The sequence below is a fragment of the Ostrea edulis genome, chromosome 4 (genome assembly GCF_947568905.1).
Source record: "Ostrea edulis chromosome 4, xbOstEdul1.1, whole genome shotgun sequence".
In the NCBI taxonomy this organism is placed as follows: Eukaryota; Metazoa; Mollusca; class Bivalvia; order Ostreida; family Ostreidae; genus Ostrea; species Ostrea edulis.
Window position 1 is genome coordinate 37,109,040 of NC_079167.1, and position 21,855 is coordinate 37,130,894.

General features: G+C 36.2%; 1 protein-coding gene across 1 annotated transcript in view; it reads left to right on the forward strand.

Moving 5' to 3' along the window:
* LOC125671247 (uncharacterized) overlaps positions 1–21,581 on the forward strand; it is a 28,061-nt gene extending 6,480 nt beyond the window's left edge. The window contains exons 2-3 of the mRNA XM_048906792.2: positions 20,663–20,733; positions 20,864–21,581. Coding sequence (XP_048762749.1) covers positions 20,727–20,733; positions 20,864–21,333 — 477 coding nt within the window. The 5' untranslated portion in view covers positions 20,663–20,726 and the 3' untranslated portion in view covers positions 21,334–21,581. The remainder of the gene's footprint in view (positions 1–20,662; positions 20,734–20,863) is intronic.
* The last annotated feature ends 274 nt before the right edge of the window (positions 21,582–21,855 follow it).

The following is a 21,855-nucleotide window of genomic DNA, read 5'->3' on the forward strand; positions in this document are numbered from 1 at the left end:
TGGAAGATATATACTTCGCTGCATATCTGCTTATATGGATGCCTCTATTGTTTTACACATTCTTTACAAAACCTTTTGCATATGCAGTGGTTTGGAGAATAAAACTGAAGAAAAAAAACGTATTTATTCTGTCAGAAATATACGGTAACCTTTTTTAGCTCACCTGAGCTGAAAGCTCAAGTGAGCTTTTCTGATCGCGTTTTGTCCGTCGTCTGTCTGTCTGTTAAACTTTTCACATTTTCGACTTCTTCAGAACCACTGGGCCAATTTCAACCAAACATGGCCAAAAGCATCCTGGGGTGAAGAGCTTTCAAGTTTGTTCAAATGAAGGGCCATGTCCCTTTCAAAGGGGAGATAATCACAAAAATGCAAAAATACGGTGGGGTCATTTAAAAATCTTCTCAAGAACCACTAAGCCAGAAAAGCTGAGATTTACACGAAAGCTTCCTGACATAATGCAGATTCAAGTTTGTTCAAATCATGGGCCCCGGGGGTAGGATGGGGTCACAATAGGGGATCAAAGTTTTACATACAAATATATAACATACAAATATATAGGAAAAATCTTTAAAAATCTTCTCAAAAACCACTGAGACAGAAAAGCTGATTTTTACATGAAAACTTTCTGACATAGTGCAGATTCAAGTTTGTTCAAATCATGGCCCCCGGGGATAAGATGGGACCCCAAGGGGGGTCAAAGTTTTACACACAAATATATAGGGAAAAACTTTAAAAATCTTCTTCTCAAGTATCACTAAGCCAGAAAAACAGATTTACATGAAAGCTTCCTGACATAATGCAGATTCAAGTTTGTTCAAATCATGGGCCCCGGGGGGTTGGATGGGGCCACGATAGGGGAAATCTTTAAAAATCTTCTTCTCAAGAACCACTGAGCCAGAAAAGCTGATTTTTACATGAAAACTTTCTGACATAGTGTAGATTCATGTTTGTTCAAATCATGGTCCCCGAGGATAGGATGGGGCCCCAAGGAGGGATCAAAGTTTTACATACAAGTATATAGGGAAAAACTTTTAAAAAATCTTCTTCTCAAGAACCACTAAGCCAGAAAAGCTGAGATTTACATGAAAGCTTCCTGACATAGTGCAGATTCAAGTTTGTTCAAATCATGGCCCCCGGGGGTAGGATGGGGCCACAAGGGGGATCAAAGTTTTACATACAAATATATAGTTAAAATCTTTTTCTCAATAAGCTTCTTGACATAGTGCAGATTCAAGTTTGTTCAAATCATGGGCCCCGGGGGGTAGGATGGGGTCACAAGTGGGGGGGGGGGGGGGTCAAAGTTTTACATACAAATATAGGAAAAAGCTTTAAAAATCTTCTTCTCAAGAACCATTGTGCCAAAGAAGATGACATTTACATGAAAGCTTTCTGACATAGAGTAGATTCAAGTTTGCAAAGGGTAGTTTGGGCCATAATAGGGACTAAGGTTTTACATGCAAATATATATGGAAAGTCTTCAGATATGGGCCAAGGTGACTCAGGTGAGCGATGTGGCCCATGGGCCTCTTGTTTTTTTAATGGCCTAATTTCCCTAGATTTGAAGTTGGGAAAAACATATATATATAATTGGGAAAAAATAGCTAATTTTAGTGAGGGGAAACAGCCGAATATCGGTGGCATTTTAGCCCAAAATAATCACTGTGGTGGATTATGAGGATGACTTCTCGTTCTATCTGTAATTTCTGCTTCCCTTGTTCTTAATAAGCCTTTTGATTTTATAAAATGCTGACCTCCTCATAACATTCTTGCATAAAGAATTTTTCGTTCCGTTCCGTTCTGTTTTCCGTTCCGCGTTTTAGCAACACCCCTGCTTAATGGCCATAAGCGCCGAGCATAGGCCTAAAGTTTGCAGTCCTTCACCGGCAGTGGTGACGTCTCCATATTAGTGAAATATTCTCGAGAGGGACGTTAAACAATATTCAATCAATCGATAAGCTGACTTTCGGTGAATTGTTTTCGACGAATTGTCCGGTACCATCCACAGACTGGTAAACTCACGCCGAATCACCTTGCTAACGCTAGGAGTACTGTTCCTATGCCTGATATGGCCCAGTTATTTTTTTAAAACTCCTCTCCTCTGCACTGAAATAGCAATTACTTACCCTAAAACCTATACCTGTATACACAAAGCGAATTCGTAAGAGAGAAAAAATGAAAAACACTATACACAAGAAAATTCATCCAAAACCTCGCAAATATTTCGCACAAATATAGCTTACCGGCTGGAGGAAAGCAATACCCACATAGTAAAACACTCGTCTCCCTGGCTAACCCTAACCAGACTAACTTCTGGGATTCGCCAAGACCCCTTCTAGACAACATGAATACGAGGCCACACGCATAACAAACAGCTGCTACTCTGACTGACCAAACCGGTTAAATACTAAAAATAGTCCTATCGACCATCACTCACACTACGGAAACACCTTACTGGCATAAACAAACTATATACAGACAACACCACAAAACTAAATGATAGTGAAATATAACTTCATCACATGTTCAATTTATTTAGTTACCCTACATATCGTGTAGTGCACACATTCGGCCAGACAGAGTCGCTCCGAGTGAAAAAAAAAAAAAAAGAGCACAACGAATAACTATGATGTATAATATATATGAAAAACATCATATGAAATATTTAGTTACACCATGCATATTTTTATAATTAGATGTTTAAATAGTACAGTATATTTTGGGTTCAAGCCAACATTTTCAACAACAAAAAAATAATACAATTATTTTACATGAAAATGATAATGCAAATAATCAATTAATAACATAAGTTTTAAAAGTCTACACAACAGCCATCAAGGTTCTCTGGACTTTGTGAAATTGTTTTGACAAACCACTCCGTTAAGATGCACTAGATTTGAAAACACACATGTGCGAGATTTACACCCCCCCCCCCCCCATATTTCTATCCACTTTGATATACACTATAAATAGCGTGCTTATTTTTAAACTTCTGTTGTTGAAACATATTTGTAATTAAATTAATTGAATAATTTTATAATTCGAGTATTATTTTGATGCAGTGTACTAATGTACATGCCATGTAAGTCCTATGTAATTTATCGAAGAGAAACGACAAATTTTAACATCATTTCATCATCAAGACGATTAAAGACTGTATTATCATAATTTCTTTTACTTTCTTAATCAAAATGACAAATTATTGTAAATGTACACGTTTGTCCAAATGAAGGGCCCTGTCCCCTTAATCATAAAAGTAGGGTGGGATCATTTAAAATTCATCTCAAGAACCATTGGGCCAGAAAAGTTGAAATTTACATGAAAGTCAGGAAGCGGAGATTCAAGTTTGTAAACATCATGAGCCCTGGAGTTGGGGTGGAGCCACAATAGGGGATCAACATTTTACATGTGAAGGGAACCCAACTAAATGGCACAAGATGAAATTTGTTATTATGAAAAGCCATGCCCATCCACAGTGGCATATGGTATTTAATGAATTTGTAGTCAAGTTTGATAATGAAGTTTGATAATTAATGAATTTTTAGTCGTTACTTTTGAAAAGTGTTTTTGCTGAACCAAGCTGCTTGTATAATGATAGTTTTGCTCAAGCTTGTTTATTGCTAGGAACTGCTGCTCGGGTGAGCGATGTGACCATGGGCCTCTTGTTATTACATGTATGTGCTGTAGAAATAATCATAGAAACATAAAATGTAGTCTTGACTAATATTTTTGCATGAATTGGGTTACCCTATATTTACAAAGGGGCTGTGAAAATCTGTCAGTGTCTTCGGCCGTGTTTGCGCGGTGGTTTAGAGGTAGAGCGTTCGCCCCGCATGCGGAAGGTCGGGGTTCGAATCCCGGCCACGACAGACCCAAGTCGTTAAAACAGGTAGTAACAGTTCAATCGCCAAACGCTCGGCAAATGACTTTGAAAACGGGTGTCCCGTGTCGCAGTAGGTGTGGTTCGCTAAAGAACCCTCACTGCACAATGGCCGTATTTAAGCGCCGAGCATAGGCCTAAATTTGAAGCCCTTCACCGGTATTGGTGACGTCTGACCATATGAGTGAAAAATTCTCGAGAGGGACGTTAAACAAGATAGATGAAAACTCTGGCGGCCGTTTCACTAACCGATCGTAGATCGTAAACGTACGATTACGTTTAAGATCATTTGACTCGCACGTATACGAGCGTTTCACGAAACCTATCGTAGTCGTAACACTTACGATTGCTATTTACGTCTTGACTTTTTAGAACTCTTTTCTCTATGGAGGTAGATTTAAAATTAATCCTACTAAAGTGATTTCCTACACACAAAGAACACCGGAAAAACACTTATAAACAGATATATTAACAAATAAACAGGACAACTTACAAAGGGTCAACAAATACAACGACTAAAATCCCCGTCCGCTTGCCTAGAGTTCGCGGGTACGCGGGTAAGAGAGAGAGAAAATCACGTGCAGGCTCAGAGGACTCCGAGCCCGACCAGAAATACCAAAAATCCACCCCCCCAAAATCACTACACTACCAAGGAAAGAAATATTCATTCATTATTTCCTCATGGTTTTAAACATATCCTTATCGTCTGCAGTAACCCATGCAAGTTGTCAACAAAAATAATGGAAATTTTGAGCCCGATCTCTAGTGTAACGTAAAGAAAATTCCTAGAATGTTTAAACAATTGACAGAATAATTTTTATTGACTTTCATGTAACTAAAATTGGGGGAGGGGGGAGGGGGGATGATATAAGAAATAACATAAAAGATTTACATTTTAGAATTTTAAATGTCATGTATCGATCTGCTCTCCATCAATAAGTAAACTATGTTCAACGGATTAAAAAAAAAAATAAGAAAATGAAATTATATTGATAAAAGGAAATAATAAAATGAAAATAAAATTGCACACAAGTAAAGGAAATTTTATCCTGCATCAAACCATGGATATGTACTCCGGCGTTTAATCATTGTTGTAAAATACGCTGTAACACTAGTGACATATCTATTCACTTATTTGTATAAATTTCAAACAAATCATGGGCTCAATTTGTCCCTAAAATTACTTGAAATTTATTTTCCCCATGCGTTTGTCTTTTATATATATTTTTTTCCGTTTAGGCATGTAAGCACATATATGCTAACTTCCGTCTTTACGTGATGATGTATAATCCAGATCATTTATTAAAAATTATTATTGATATTACACTTTATGATGATTGATTTTTATATTGTTTAACGTCCCTCTCGTAAATTTTCACTAATATGGAGACGTCACCATTGCCGGCGAAGGGCTGCAAAATTGAGGCCCATACTCGGCGCTTACGGCCATTGAGCAGGGAGGGATCTTTATCGTGCCACACCTACTGTGACACGGGACCTCAGTGTTTGCAGTCTCATCCGAAGGACCGCCCCATTAAGTCGCCTCCTACGACAAGCAAGAGGTACTGAGGACCTATTCTAACCCGGATCCCCACGGGAGTGCACTTTATAAAAAGGGGTCGGAACCCCAAGGGTTCGATAATGACCCTTCCCTTGTCTGTGTATACATATAGGTCTAGTTTGTATGTTTAATTTCTAACGACCTTCATAAAACTACAGAAACGATCCACTTGCAAAATTGGGATTTTAACCCCTCTCCCATAACCAAATAATTTTATTATCATATTTCCTTAAAATGTACATGTATTATGCAGTTAGTCAGTTGCATCAAAGGTATTGATCTGACGGGAAAAAAATAGCTGAATACGTTGAATCGCAACGTCTCGGATCATTAAATCAACTGTTACTAAAGAAACTTAATTTCTGAACATGAGAATATCAATGTCTTGGATCCTGCCTAATGTTAAATATACATGTAATCTAACGGTGATGTAGGCATATGTAGCTATAACCCCCCCCCCCCCCCCCCCCATATTACTTTTCTAACAACTGTTCTCGTTACTATTACATGCAAAGTTTGATATATTGACTACCCCCCCCCCCCCTCACTTTTTAAAATATGAATTCTTGCATTGCCTTTACGTTTATTTCAGCAGACTGGTCACAGGGGCTAGGCCCGTTTTGGACCCGAACTCTGTGATACAATGAATTTACCATATTTGTGGTATCACAGAGCCTGGGCCCAAAACGGGCTTGACCCCTGTGAGACTGACATTTCTGTGAGTGTGCGTAACAAAGAAGGACAACTCTAATTGATTTAAGATTGTTCAATATTTTTGTGCAAAAGCAGACTGCAAATCATTAATGGTTGTTTTCTTCCTACAAAGTATAAACAAACTCGGTCAGGTAAATACTACCATAAAATGATCTCAGGCGGGGCCAGCATGGCGGCCATATTGCACATTTACGTGCATGTAGGAGCACTTACGATAACCCTAGACCACTTGTAGGGTTACGATCAATACTGATCGTAAATCGCAAATCGTAACTTTTAGTGAAACGGTCGTACGTGCTACGTTTACGATCTACGATCGGTTAGTGAAACGCCGCCTGGTTCGGTATGTTTCTAAAAGAATTCATAGAAAAAAGTATATATTCTTTATATACATACATGTAGGTTACAAACAGTAACCTCTGCAAAGAGAGAAATCGGGGGGGGGGGGGGGTCGCTATCCGGGAATTTTGGCTTTCCGTACTACATTTACGACATACCGATAAGTTTGGACTTGGGGGGGGGGGGGGTCGCTATCCGGGAATTTTGGCTTTCCGTACTACATTTACGACATACCGATAAGTTTGGACTTGGGGTGTACCAAGTGATTTGGAATATGCAAAAATCTTTTGTTCGAGGTGTGAAACATGTACTAATAAAAGTGAGTTTGGATGACCACACTGTACAATTCTTTCAATTTGATTTGTCACCGAGAACAGCAAAACGTGTTTGGTTGAAATCTATAAAAAGCCTCGCCCAAAGATTTGCACACTCGATCAAGTGGCACACTGTTATCGGAACGATAGTACATCCTTCCGAGAATTTCATTCATATTGTCTCAGATGTTGGTGAATGAAGTAACAAATTTAGACATATGCTTCGCCAGAGACGTACATGTATATAAGGTATATAATTATGCCTTTCGCGTCCTCGAAGATGACCTTAAAAACGGATGACCCGTGTCACAGTAGGTGTGGCACTTTAAAGAACCCTCGCTGCTCAATGGCCGTAAGCGCCAAGCATAGGCCTAAATTTGAAGCCCTTCACCGGTCTTGGTGACGTCTCCATCTGAGTGAAAAATTCTCGAGAGGGACGTTAAGCAAGATGCAAGATACAATCCCGCTTAGGAGTTAGGATCATAGCAATGTTCAATTCAATGTATTGGATCTCATCATCATTATGCAATGGTATACAGAGATATAAAGACTTAAAGCTGTTATATACTAGTATACACTTAGTAAATAATGCATGCGTGTAATAAAGTATTTATCAAGTTAGAAAAAAAAACGTGTTATTATCAATGTGAAAAATGGGCATTCTAGGTAGGGGAGCACTCATACAGTGAGGGTTCTTTAACGTGCCAAAGCCTGCCGCGATACCGAACTACTTCAAGGCTTGATAAAAGGCGTGATAGGACTAATCCTGTAACTATGTACATGTGTATAATGTTCACAACAAATGCCACTTTTAATTAACACACGTAACTCTTTAGATTACAATCTACCAGTTTGCAGATTAGAGATATTTTTTTTAAAAATCATTCCTGGTCGCAGATCAGGGAAACAACTTCAATTAGTAGTTTAAAAAAACAAAACTCATACTTCCAAGCGTAAAGAAAGCACCCCTTTACTTTGCTGCGGGGAAGCGACTTCCTAATGTAATTCATACGAAATTAAGGCATCACTGTATTTTGAATTGTGACATATTCTTAGTCCAAACTGTGAATGTGATCTTCAGGAGGACATCTATCATTTCTTTTTGTGTGTAATAGATACATAAATGCAAGATGTTCCATGCTGGATAATTTATTAATTGTGAACAACCTTCGTCGGACCAATGTACATTTATTATTGTCGGGTGACGAATCCCTCTCTGAAGAGGACACTATGAAGTTAGTGTTCAGAAACACATATACGTGATACTGGTCGTTTTAATTTTGCGGCAAATTAATATGCAAATATTAAATTGTAACAATGTAAGCGATAGACATTATGATAGTACCATGCTTTCTCTGTCTTTTCTCACACTTATAAATATCTAAATAGTCACTGATACATTGTACGGCACATGTGATTGTAATTTGTATATTATTTAAATAGACCTATCCTAAGTTCCAATCCTTTTGTCGTATTGTCAATAAGATATGTCCAAATAAAAAACCATGGGTTGCAAATCAATTGATACCATCTATGCATGATGTATGTATACAGACGACGTAGGAAATGTAAGTCAATATTATTGACCAGTCAAACTATCACCGGTTTCCGTTAAAGTCATTGGGGAAAATGCATGAATTTGCTTTGCGTACTATTTAGTGATATTGGCCATTGATATATGTACAAATGACCTAAGAAATGTAAACCGGTCAAACTATCGCTGGTTCCGTTAAAATCGTTGGAAAATTGCATGGATTTTCGCCGCCTATATTGTTTAGCGACCATGTGAACATTTGAACGTCTTTTGCACTAGTTCCGTAACTATCGGAGTAATAAATTTCAAAGAGTATAATGTATATATAAGAATCATATTATCTTCAAGTATAAACATTAATGCAGAGTACCACAATGACCTGTACTGGGACCCCTTTTGTTTTTCTTTCGTGTAAATGATTTTGTTGGAAGTGTGTCTTTGTAGAACATATATGTTGACAATAATTCTATTCAATATGCAAATAATAGATGATATAAGAAATATCAAAACATATTTGAATCATGATCTCATGATATTAGAGAAAAGTTGTAGTAAATGTAAATAGCTACTGAGATCTAATCCTTCAGAAACATAAGTTGTGTTGTTGTAGGGGGTTTTAAATAAAGAAGTACATGTACTGATGAAGTTTTTAAACTACTTTTTGTGGGCTGCCAATTGGACTGCGTGTCAAATTATTGTCATCTTCGATTACTTTTATTTCTCACGAATTTGGGTGGTCTGAATACATCAATGTAGAAAGCAAGACGTATGAAAGAAAGGACACTTCAGTTTAGTTTATTACCTTCGTTAGACCATTTCTGTTGTCCGGAATGGTTGACATTGAAAGGTCAGAGAAGGTTCAACAGAGTTCAGCCGGGGTCGTTACAAGTCTCCCTATGCTAATTATCTGAAAAATGCTTTTTACTTAGAAACTGGCTGGGAAATCTACACGTAGCTAAATCAACACCAAATTACACAAATTAATACACACAAATTAACACAAACTTACACAAATTAACACACACAAACTTACACAAATTAACACAAACTTACACAAATTAACACACACAAATTAACACAAAACTTGCATGAATTAACACAAACTTACAAAATTAACTCAAACTTACACAAATTAACACAAACTTACACAAATGAAGTATCGGAGTGTTTGGTACATTGATCTTTTTGAAATAAGGAAAATGGCATGTTATTTAAGATAAAAGGAACAGGGGAAAAACATATGGGTTCAAAATGCATGCTACATGTTTTTATTTATTTTTTTTGCCAGACGCTGTTAGCTAGTGTAATTCATTGATCACATTTTAACAATCCCTTTTAATCATTTTCATCATCACTTATACTTTTGCAATCGGCTTTTTTGCTAAATGAGCTTTTGCATATGCGAGGGGTTCCGAGTGATCACCTCATCATAATATATCCACAGCACAATATGAATAATCTCTGTTCATTATAAAACCACCATCTTATAAAAAGATAACACCAGCGTTTATTGAAAAAGCTCCATCTTTATATATAAAAAAAAACGTACAATCATGAATGTAAAAAACACTGGTCATCTTATCATGATAAACCAGCTTGTAATAAAGTGTCACTATATTAACATAAAAGAACCACAGCATATGATGAAAACGCATATGATAAAAAGTACCACCTTATCATGAAAAAAACCAACAACATTCTCTTATAACGAAAAAGCACCACCTTATCACGAAAGAACCACAGTATATAACAAAATGCACCTCCTTATGAAAGTACTACAGTTTATAACAAAAAGCACCACATTATCATGAAAGTATCATGCAGCATATTATAACAAGAGGCCCATGGGCCACATCGCTCACCTGAGCAGCAGTTCCTAGCAATAGACAAGCTTGAGCAAAACTATCATTATAAAAGAAACTTGGTTCAGAAAAAAAAAACTTTTCACAGGTAACGACTAAAACTTCATTAATTATCAAACTTGATTATTAAACTTGACTACAAATTCATCAATTATCATAAGCCCTTGTAGACAGATATGGCCTTTCATATTAACAAATTTCATCTAAGGGTTCTTTGTGCCAAGTTTTGGTTCCCTATACATTCTCATGTAAAACTTTGATCCCCTATTATAGCCCCTTCCTAACCCCAGGGGTCATGATTTTTACGAACTTGAATCTCCACTTTGTCAGGAAGCTTTCTTGTAAATTTCAGTTCTCCTGGCCCAGTGGTTCTTGAGAAGAAGATTTTTAAATGACCCCATCCTATTTATGCATGTCTGTGATTATATCTCCTTTGAAGGAGGCATGGCCCTTCATTTGAACAAACTTGAACCCCTTTACCCAGGGATGCTTTGTGCCAAGTTTGGTTGAAATTGGCCAAGTGGTTCTGGAGAAGATGAAAATGTGAAAAGTTTACGCCGACAGACAACGGACAGATTTTGATCAGAAAAGCTCACTTGAGACTTCGGCTCAGGTGAGTTAAAAAGCACTACCCTATCATGAAACACACCCACATAAGGCTGTTATGGCGTCCCGTATCCGAGGATAGGATGGGTCACAATAATTTATATGTATTATTAGGGAAAAAAAACCTTTAGACATCTTCTCCTCAAGAATAACATCACCATGGTCATCTTCGCTAGCCAAGGGGTTTCGGTCCACTCCGCTCCCCGGGGGCGGAGTGGACCGAATACCCTTGGCTATCGAAGATGGACCATGATTAGTCAAATCAATATGCAAGTATCCTCAAGTAGTACAAATTCCAGCATATTCAAATCGTGACCCTGGAGGGTAGGATGTCCGGGACCACAATAGAAAATCAAATTTTCCTGTAACATCTTCTTAAGAACAACAGGACAATCATGATTTTACAATCATCCTCAGGGGTGCAGAATCTGTCCCTCAGGGGTGGGTGGGGAGGGTAAGTAATAACAGTTATATATAACAATACGAGTATATGGGGGAAAATCTTTACCCCAAGAGAAGCAGGGCCAGGATTGATCATATTGATAGCAGGCATCCTCAGGTAGTGCAGATTCATGTTTCTTGGTAGAGATTCAAAATTTCGTGAGGGATTCGAATCCGGTCGTTAAAAAAAAGGGAAACATCTTTTAATATAAAAGTATATAACCTTACCCACTGAACCACGAAGTAGACCATACATGTATATATTACTAAGGAAAATTAACGTACAGGTGAAGTGGAAAATAATACCAGTGAAGTCGTTTCGATTTTTTGAAATTTACAACAACAAAAATTGTCCTCGTGAAACAACATTTCAAAGCGACCGATTTTTAGAGGAATACTCGAACAATATGTTCATGCTAAATTTATTTTGTTTCAAAGAGGCAGTTTTTCTGAAATTCAGGGATAGCTCTCCATTTTAAAGCTAAAATCATATAAATCGCTTCCTGCTTGATTTAAACTCGAATTATTTTGGCTAAGTTTCGTCTTTTAAACTTATTTTCAAAAATGTTGGAATCAAGACTTAAGTTCTAATTGTTTTATTATATATTTGAATAACTTAATTTTATCGATCTTTCATGCAACACCTCCTTTGTACAAATGATGACTCGTGGTCTTAGAATGAATACAGAGGAGGGAGCTGAAATTTTAAGATGTATATGTATGGTGACCCCTTTAAAATCTTTTCTTTTGAACAGCAAAATTACAGCATGACCGCATGTATTTGTAGATTTAAATGAATTTTTAAAAATTCCCCATGAATAAGAATAGAGGATATAATTAGGGTAATAATGTTTCTCTAACACTTTATGGTAATGTATACATGTAGTAATAGGCAATATCGTTTTATAACAGCTTCTCAATAAACACCACGTACGAAATCCATAGAGCAACAGTTGATACATGGATTGAATCCTGATTGGGCAATAAAAGATGAGTGTTTTGTAAGGAAGATCTCTTTTTTTCCAATGGTAATTGTGGGATCGAAAATGAGACGATGACCATTTGTATTTATCTTGGAGAACTATATCCAGTGAATATAGTTATCATTTACTATATCAGGCATAGAAATTTGTCGTCAAGGTAACAAAATCACTGCCTGTTGAGTGAATCTTTGAAAATCTTTATAGATAAAAAGAAAGAAAATTTGCCTGATCTTTACTTGGCATGTGACAACCACAGTTTAGATATTCTTCATACAAGGTTTAGACACAATCAAAGATTTATTGTGTTGTAACATCACTGAATATCCTTTGTGTTCTTGTGGGAAAATTGAAGATGAATATCATTCCTTTTTTACAGTCCTAGGCATCAAGAAGCCAGAGATATTCTCTTTAATGGCGTATTTGGAATTAGCAACTTGCATAGTGTCAACACACGTTCTTCTTTGGGACGATAGCTCTCTTAGTAAAACTGAAAATTATTTTGTAAGTTTTTATCAAACAGAGTGGTCGTTTTGAATAATTGATATTTGTTGCACATGTTATTACTTTGTTTTTCTTTAAGCGATCAACATGCGCTACTCCAAGTTCACATTTACAAGGACTGTTTTATCATACATACCAAAACAAGTTCACATTTACAATGTTTGTTTTATCATTACATACCAAAATAAATATCTCTCCCCCCCTCTCTCTCTCTCTCTCTCTCTCTCTCTCTCTCTCTCTCTCTCTCTCTCTCTCTCTCTCTATATATATATATATATCCGGAAATCGGATATTTTTAAGTCTTTTTCGTTTACTCCGAGGAGTCCCTTCCCCGAGAATTATTCGTGATTTCAGCAAATTCTCTCCAGATCGAACAGAAAGCGGAAGCTTATTTAGGGGATTTTCTATATCCTGTAAGTATTAGTTTGTATGTTATATTTTACTGCTATCTAATTTTATTCCACGGAAATTTATCTTTGCTTTAGCTACATGAGAAGTAGCATCATATTCACCGAGCCCAGACGACGAGGTGGACCAAAAGTATCGTATTGACCGAGAAAATGTCAATAGCTGTTTTATGATTTAAAACATCGAAACTGGCTTCTAGAGCCTACGAAACAATACTTGCAAGACTTAGTTGAGAGATTCGAGTTTTAGTTTATTATATGACTATAAATACTTGTAAACATCGAAACAGGACTAGAACATGTAAGAAAACTGGGGTGCATTTTACAAAAGAACTTACGACTTACGAACAACTTTACATATTGGAATTCTCCGGCTTATTGTAAGATAATTCACTCCAATGTAAAATAGTGAAGAAATAATGTTGAAAATTTTAAAGTTTCAGAAACGTTTTAATTCCTTCATTCAAACTAATAACTGTGTAATACAATTTAAGACTTGCGACTTTGTCGTAAGTTCTTTTGTAAAACGGGCCCCAGATCCGTAGTGTTCAGCAAGTTCTACTCCAGTTTGGGGTATGTCGCCCTTCCTTACAATTATAGTGCAAGGTAGTAGAAAATGAATAGCATCGCAAGTATTGAGTCGCAAAAAAAAAAAAATTAAAAAAAATAATTTGAAATTCCAAATTAATATTTTGCCCGATATTGGAGAAATCAAATGTTATATTTAACTCGAAGGCACGTTCAGGTGAACATAATGAGTTGTATCTCAGCCAAATGCTGGGGCGGATCCAGGAATTGCGGTTGGGGGGGGGGGCGCAACCTTATGAGGCAAGGGGTCTGGGATTTTACAGATTTTATTGGGCTTGAAGTATGTCTCCTATGTAGTCATTTTTACTATTTTCTGTCATTTTTAATAAGATGAAATTAATAAGATGACACAAATTTTAACGGTTTTTGGAAAAAATTGTAAGTTCTCCCACTAAAAATAATTCAATAAATAAAAGATTTTGTCATTTATTTCTTTGAGAGCGGAAGAAATTCTTGCTTCTTTTATCGTTTACATTATTCTAAACAAGAGACCACGATTTACCTTAAATTTGAAAAATGTGCACAGCTGCAAAAGTATTCAATCATATAACAAACTTGATAAGCTGTTATTGTTACATGTATAACCACTCTGTGAAATGTATAAACTGGGAATATTAATATTCATTATTTTGTTTAGTGCTTCACATTTTATTCTTGCATGCGTACACTCTACAGCTGTAGTTTCTTTTTGCAGAAAAAAATATGCTATATTATTTTCAACATACTCGCACCTTCCACACATGAATATACCGTTTTGAAAAACATATTAAATTTTGATTTTATTTTATGTTAGTGACTGTTTCACGTATCTACCCATTTTTACCAAGAAACGTCGATTAGAAAGGAAAATAAACAGTGTCTCAATAATTTCCGAATAACCTCGTATTAAATATAATTTAGAATGATTTAATGAATGTCACTCATTGTTAGTGATGACTGAAGGTTTTATGCAGTCAGACAAATAATAGTACTACTATATACTTGTGTTTCATTTTTAAATAAATGTATTAAAAGTTTTAGGATTGAATAGTAATTTGGGTAAGTGACGGCGATTTTAGGATCTAGTATACTAGGCTTTCAGTTTAAGGAAGAATAGCATATAGCGTCATAATGGCTGACTTCCTCTTGAAACATGAATGAACATATTTATATTAAGATATTATCAATACTAGTATATTCCTTTTAAATTTAATTACCTGAGTAGCACAGTAGATAAACCTGCCGATAGCTGATCTGTAGATTGTGGTTCCAGTTCAGCAAGGGTTTTATTTTTTTGTCCAGATTACCTTCTACTAAAACTGCATTTTTGAACAAAATAAAGTTTTTAATTTCAAAATATTATTGTACATATCTACCACTTTCCATCCATATCAAATTTCTTAGGTATGATATTTATTCCTTCTTAAGTGTTTGAAATTTCTCAATGGAATGATGAATTATTGAGTTCAATATATCCTAATTTTGATAATTTTGGAAGGGGGTGTTGTGTTACAAATACTCTATTAGAAAGTTGTTCATCAGCTAGTAATTTGTACATTTTTAAGAATTATACCAACCCTTCATATTGATTGGTCAAAGACAATTTGCTAGTTTACATGTATATAACTATTTCTGTACATTTTGTGTATGATATAAGTGCTACTTTGTAAATAGATTACTAAAAATATTGTTATTTATAAATGTACATGATGTAGACTGTTCTAATTACATTACCATTACACATCAAAACATATATATTATATCAATGATCTCTACTCATTCTTTCAGGTTGTAAGTTGAGATGAGTGATGTATCGAGTTAGACAGTACCCAAAAGTCTTTCAGTTTGCAACCAGTCGGACATATTTCCTTTTCATCTTTTTTCAGAAAGGAACCTGATGGAGTAATGTGCTTGAAGCCATGTTTTATATATAGACTATGTACAGTTTGCGGATGATAAAATCTCACATGACATGATGTAGTTCACAATAAATGGATTCAAGAATTTGAGCTTCTCTCATTTGTCTTTTTCAATTTTTAGGTTAAAATTTTAGATCATTAGTTATATATAGTATCCCAAATTTTGAGACTCTATCAGTCATGAATCTACTTGTGTACAGAGGTTTCGTTAAATTTAATGATGGTAAAGGAATTATGTAAACCAATGGGATACTTGCTTGGTGGGCACATTGAGAACTGGAATCGGATATTGAATCAATGCACGGTACAGCAGTGTTTTTTTTTTTTTTTAAATACGTAGATCATACAGATGCTTCGCAAGGGGACAAAAGACCGATTTTACAATTAAACCCGTGAAAATTTTACTTGAATTTCTTCAAAATCTGTCGATCGTTGTTTTGCAAATAATAGGAAAGGCAATGCATAATCATGTGAAATAGGAGAAGATAAGGAACAGTGATCAATCTTATAAATCCTAAAAGGAATACAAAATCAAGGTGAGGGACCCCTGGGAACACCAGAGGTGAGATTAGGGAACATTCGCTGTTGACCAGTCACACCCGCCGTGAATCCTCTTGATAAACGGAGTAATCAAAATCAGTGTGAGATGGTGTAATTTGATAAAGGGCTGTACAGCCATGTCGCCCCGTTCACGAGATGTTTGGAAGAGGCAGGTCGGTTATATTTCATGCAGCATGTTGTGACCATATCTTTCATGTGTATTGCAGTATTGCATTTATGTATTCTAGTATGAGGGACAAAATGCCATATGTGTTTTGTATAGTAACTAATCGGAGAAAATCCACCGATGCTTGAGTATTAGGACCCCCTGTTATTAGAATTGTGAAACTCGGGAGTGTGAATTGATATGGATCATATATTGTGAAAAAATGCTTCTTAACATCTAGCACAAAGACTAATTGTAGTATATAGTTCTAACGAGCTTGAAGGTACACAAAAGCAAGATTCGGATGTAATTGTCAAGCAATGTAAATGTCTGACCTTGAAAGGAATCCAGACTCCATTCCATTTAGCTTTATGTTGCCACGTAAACAGAATATAGTATTACATGGAGATAAAGCTAAGAGATTAAGAGATGAATTTTGTAGAATATGTTCATCTTACGAGGGGTGTGTTTTACTCATCAGAAATATATGTACATGTAGCAAGTAGCAGGAAGAAATTATGTTTAATGACAATGTTTTCGGGGTTACAAAGAAAAATATGAAATGAATAAATAAAACAAATTAATGAAATGATAATGCATCGGTCAGTGCAAGACATGAAAATAATACTAACCGCGAGTGTAAAAAAAACAAAAAAACCCAACAAGATGGTCGAACTTAAAATAGATAAATTGAAAATCATTATCAGGTTTTTTGTGAAATTGTTGGCATCAGAAACAAAACTTTGAAGTGCCCCGGAAGTCATGGGTGCAAAAATGGTAAATTGGTTCAGAAATACATTTGAAAATATAAGAATAAAAAATTATGATCGTGCGTGCATTCAATACCGAGATATTCCCCGTCAAAGTTAGCTATTTTTGCACCTGCCCGAAACCAATCAGCTGAACTTCCGGTTTTACTATATTTAGCCATAATGACGTGTGACGTCACAACCCATCAGTCTCAAACAGGCCAGTATGGCAAATGCGAGCGATACCTCCGTTTCTGTGGACGAAATCGACCTCCACATATCATTTGCAGCGTCTTCCTTTTAAGATTATCGTAACGAGGACGTACAGGACATCGTCCCTTACCAATAAGAGTCAGCTGCAATGGATTCCGATTATTTCGACGAGTTAAATACACACTGTTTATAGGTTGGGTCATTTAAAAATCTTCTTCTCAAGAACCACTGGACCAGAAGAGCTGAACTTTACAAGAAAGCTTCCTGGCATAGTGCAGATTCAAGTTTGTTAAAATCATGGAGTTGGATTGGACCACAATAGGGGATCAAAGTTTTACATACAAATATATAGGAAAATCTTTAAAGATCTTCTTCTCAAGAACCACTAAGCCAGAAAAGCTGAGATTTACATGAAAACTTTTTGACATAGTGCAAATTCAAGTTTGTTCAAATCATGAACCCTGGGGTTAGGATGGGACCACAAAAGGGGATCAAAATTTTACATACAAATATTTAGGGAAAATCTTTAAAAATCTTCTTCTAAAAAATTACTGGGCCAGGAAAGTGGAAATTTACATGAAAGCTTTCTGACATAGTGCAGATTCAAGTTTGTTAAAATCATGGCCCCCGGGGGTAAGATGAGGCGACAATAGGGATCAAAGTTTTACATATAGGAAAAATCTTCTCAAGAACCACTGAGCCAGAAAAGCTGAGATTTACATGAAAGCTTCCTGACATAGTGCAGATTCAAGTTTGTTAAACTCATGACCTCTAGGGCTTGGATGGGGCCACAATAGGGGATCAAAGTTTTACATAACTAATAAATAGAAAACATCTTTAAAAAAAAATTCTCCTTTAGAACCATTGGGCGAAAGAAGTTTACATTTGCACGAAAGCTTCCTGATATAGTGAAGATTCACATTTGTAAAAATCATGGTTTCCGGGGGTAAAATGGGCTCACAGCAGGGGATCAAAATTTTACATACAAATATATTGGGAAAATCATTAAAAATCTTCTTCTGAAAAATCACTGGGCCAGAAAGTTTACATTTACACGAAAGCTTCCTGACATAGTGCAGATTCAATTTTGTAAAAACCATGCCCACCGGGAGTAGGTTAGGGTCACAATAGGGATCAAAGTTTTACATGCGAATATATAAGAAAAGTCTTTAAATATGAGCCAAGGTGACTCAGTTGAGTGATGTGGCCCATGGGCCTCTTGTCGGAATTACTTGGACATTTCTGAAATATATCGCCGAAATGGAGCATTTGCGCTGCATTCCATTTTTGGCCGGGTTGAACAACGTGCAAACTGCTTATAGAATGTTGACTGGCGGGTGGGCGTCCGTGTAATAGGGTACCTACTTTGTGTAATCAACTCCTCTTATACCTCTAACTTGACATTTCTCAAACTTTCTTCAGTTGTTATGGATAGATTGAATATGTGCATGTGCCTTTTTGAAAGTGATCAGACATTTCTCGAAAAATTGACGTGTAGTTGAACATCTTTTTAAAAGCATTTCTTGAATAGACGGTACCCATTTTGTGTAATCAACTCCTCTCACGCCTCTTACCATCTTCACAAGTCAAGGGTTATTGATTCATTACCTCGCACTAACCCTTGAATCAATCACCATTCAAAACATGGGTTCGAGACGGAGCATATGATTGGTTTGCAGTCTGTATCGTGGAGCCAATCAGACAACGGCTTTTATAATCGGTCGAAAACGAAACTAAACACGCATGGCGTGGCATCGGCAACATATAGAATTTGTGACCGTCGATTGATTTTCGGAAATTTATTTTTTTAAAGAAACAATTAGACGAAGTTTTAGAATACGAGCCGCATAAAAACGATGGATTGCCCAAGTATGTTTGTCGATTGTGTTTCAACAAATTGAACAAGTTAATAAAAATTTAAATAGATTAATATATAGCTACAACAATTAATTAATTAATAATTTCGTTGCATATAAAATCAACATGCAATGTTCATGATGTTGAGAAAAGTACCCCCATGAGGATCATTGTTTACTTTCTGTATTTCCTCTTACCAAACTTGCATCTTGAACAAGAAATCTCAATGGATGATTTAATTTTAGCTTATTGTGTCATCCTCTGCCCCAAACCGGTGACTGATGTCAAGGGTTAGTGCGAGGTAACGAATCAATAACCCTTGACTTGTGAAGATGGAATATGGGGTTACTTATATTCTTTCTTGTTAGCCGAGTTGCGTAGCAAATCTCGGCTTTTAAATTGGCGAAGGATGGGCGTCCAGTCGGGCGACGTCCACAATTGTCCGGTCTCTAACTTTCATACTTTTTGGTGCATCTTTGTGAGACTTACATAACATGATCACATCCAAAAGAGGAAGGTTCCTATTTATTTTGAGGTCAAAGGTCAAGGTCACTAAATGCCATAGATTTGAGCTTGTCCGGTCTCTAACTTTCATACTACTTGCTCACTTTGTCAGACTTCCATATTTTGATCACATCCAAAAAAGGAAGGTTCCTATTTATTTTGAGGTCAAAAGGTCAAAGTCTCTTTTTCACTATATTGTAGATTTGAACTTGCCTCTAACTTTTATACATGTACTTGCTGGTGCATGTTTATGAGACTTCAAATCCTGATGACATTCAAGATTCATGTTGCTTTTGAAATCCAAAGGTCAAGGTCATTATCACACTAAATACCTATAGCGGCAATTCAAAGCTTCATACTTATAAACTGAATTAAATACGTGCATGTTTTTACTTCGTGAATGCAAGCGTGCATAATTTTCCAAACTGCAACTCGGCCATACGCATCTTTGATGCGTTTAAGCGATTTTTATTTACAAGTTTAGCGCATCATCTAATTGGGGACTTTTTTCTGTAAAAAGCGCCCAGACATTTGTAGGTAGTGTACAAATAAACCAATGTTGGATTAGATCAAGCCGCGACAGATCTCTTTGGTTAAGATATTCAGCGATCGTTCTTGCGACAGGCGATTTGAAAGCAGTAAGTCAAAGAGACGTAAAACGTCCATCAATCCCTTTACTCCAGATTGTCTTGCTAAGAGGTTGCGAGCATAGTTTGAGGTTTCAGGCCCCAACAAAAAGATATATCAGCCACAATTAGTTTGACACCTTAACCATATTCGTATAAAAGTAAGAATTGGAGAAAAATCAAAGGAATGAGCATTACAATTAATCACAAAAACTGACGCCCCGCATTCAGTTCACGGAGATTGAAAGATGCAGCCATTGCTCCATAAACATTCAACACTTTGTTATATATGCACGCTTTTTGTGAGATACTCGGATAAACATCAAGACCCACAAACCTCTTGTTATAGTTCTTGTATTTTTTATACTGTTTATTCTCTTAGATTTGAGGTTTATAATCAGTCTCAAGGGAATGGAGCGGATCACAGATTCTTGACCTGGAAGGTGATGATAGGTAGTGCAGTCATAAAAAAAACCCGCATTTGAATAGAAATAATACCAAATGTGCAATATCATGATGTAGAATGTAGTTCACATTAATTCCTTTGTTCAGTGTTTATAAAGTATTTGTGCTTTCATTTCAGGCAAAGTTTCACTTAAAGAAGAATCCAGAAACTACTCAAGACCTAAATTCAGACAGTTGTCACGTGATGTCAGTGGGGAAGTGTTCGATATTCCAGAGAACCATAAGATTATCTTTGCATACGAATCGTTGCACGGAAAAACTACACTAATTGGTGGTATCTGTTTTAGAATAGCCGATACAGGTGTATCCGTGCCGGACACAGTGTTTGATTCGGAATTTTACCACGTCATTGCTTTTCTATTTGTTAAGGGAGACTTTCAAGGTCAAGGTGTTGGCAGAAGGCTGTTGAACAAAGCGGCCACATTTATGATGAACGTCATCAAACGACCCATTCGTGTACAGAGTGCAGAGAAGGCTGTGTCATTTTTTGAGAAAATGGGTTTCGTACAAGTGCAGGCACCCTTTGAAAGCATGTGCGGGCCTCGCTTGTTTAGGTTTCTATACAATATGGAAAAAGATGTGAAATGAGACTATCAGGTTGTGGAAACTGCAGTGTCAAATGTCAACTTATATAGGCCAGTATGTAATATTATCAAAATAGAATATCCTTCTGCAATCTTTTCATGAATGCATGCAATCAAACTGCATTGTCTTACTGTCCAACATCTCATACTAGATATCTCAGGAGCCTAAAACACGGCTTGAACTACAACCGCTGAAAGTATAGTTTTGGATATCTCTATACATGTAATATAAAATAAAACGTGTTAGAAGTCTTTTTTTTTTTTTTATTATGCATTATCATTAATGTCAGACTAGGATACATTCAAGTTAATAGGTATATCATTCTGATTAAATAAATGTATTATAAGTGTGTCACAGTAAATTGACATGAACTAATATTATATAAAGTATATTTCAAAAAATAGATTTCATTTTTGAAAGTACATGCATCGCAGTTTCATACCCGCATGTATTTTCAAAAATGAAATATATTTCTTGTATTTACGTCCTACTTGGATTTTTATCGGAATTCTCAGCCGTTAAAAT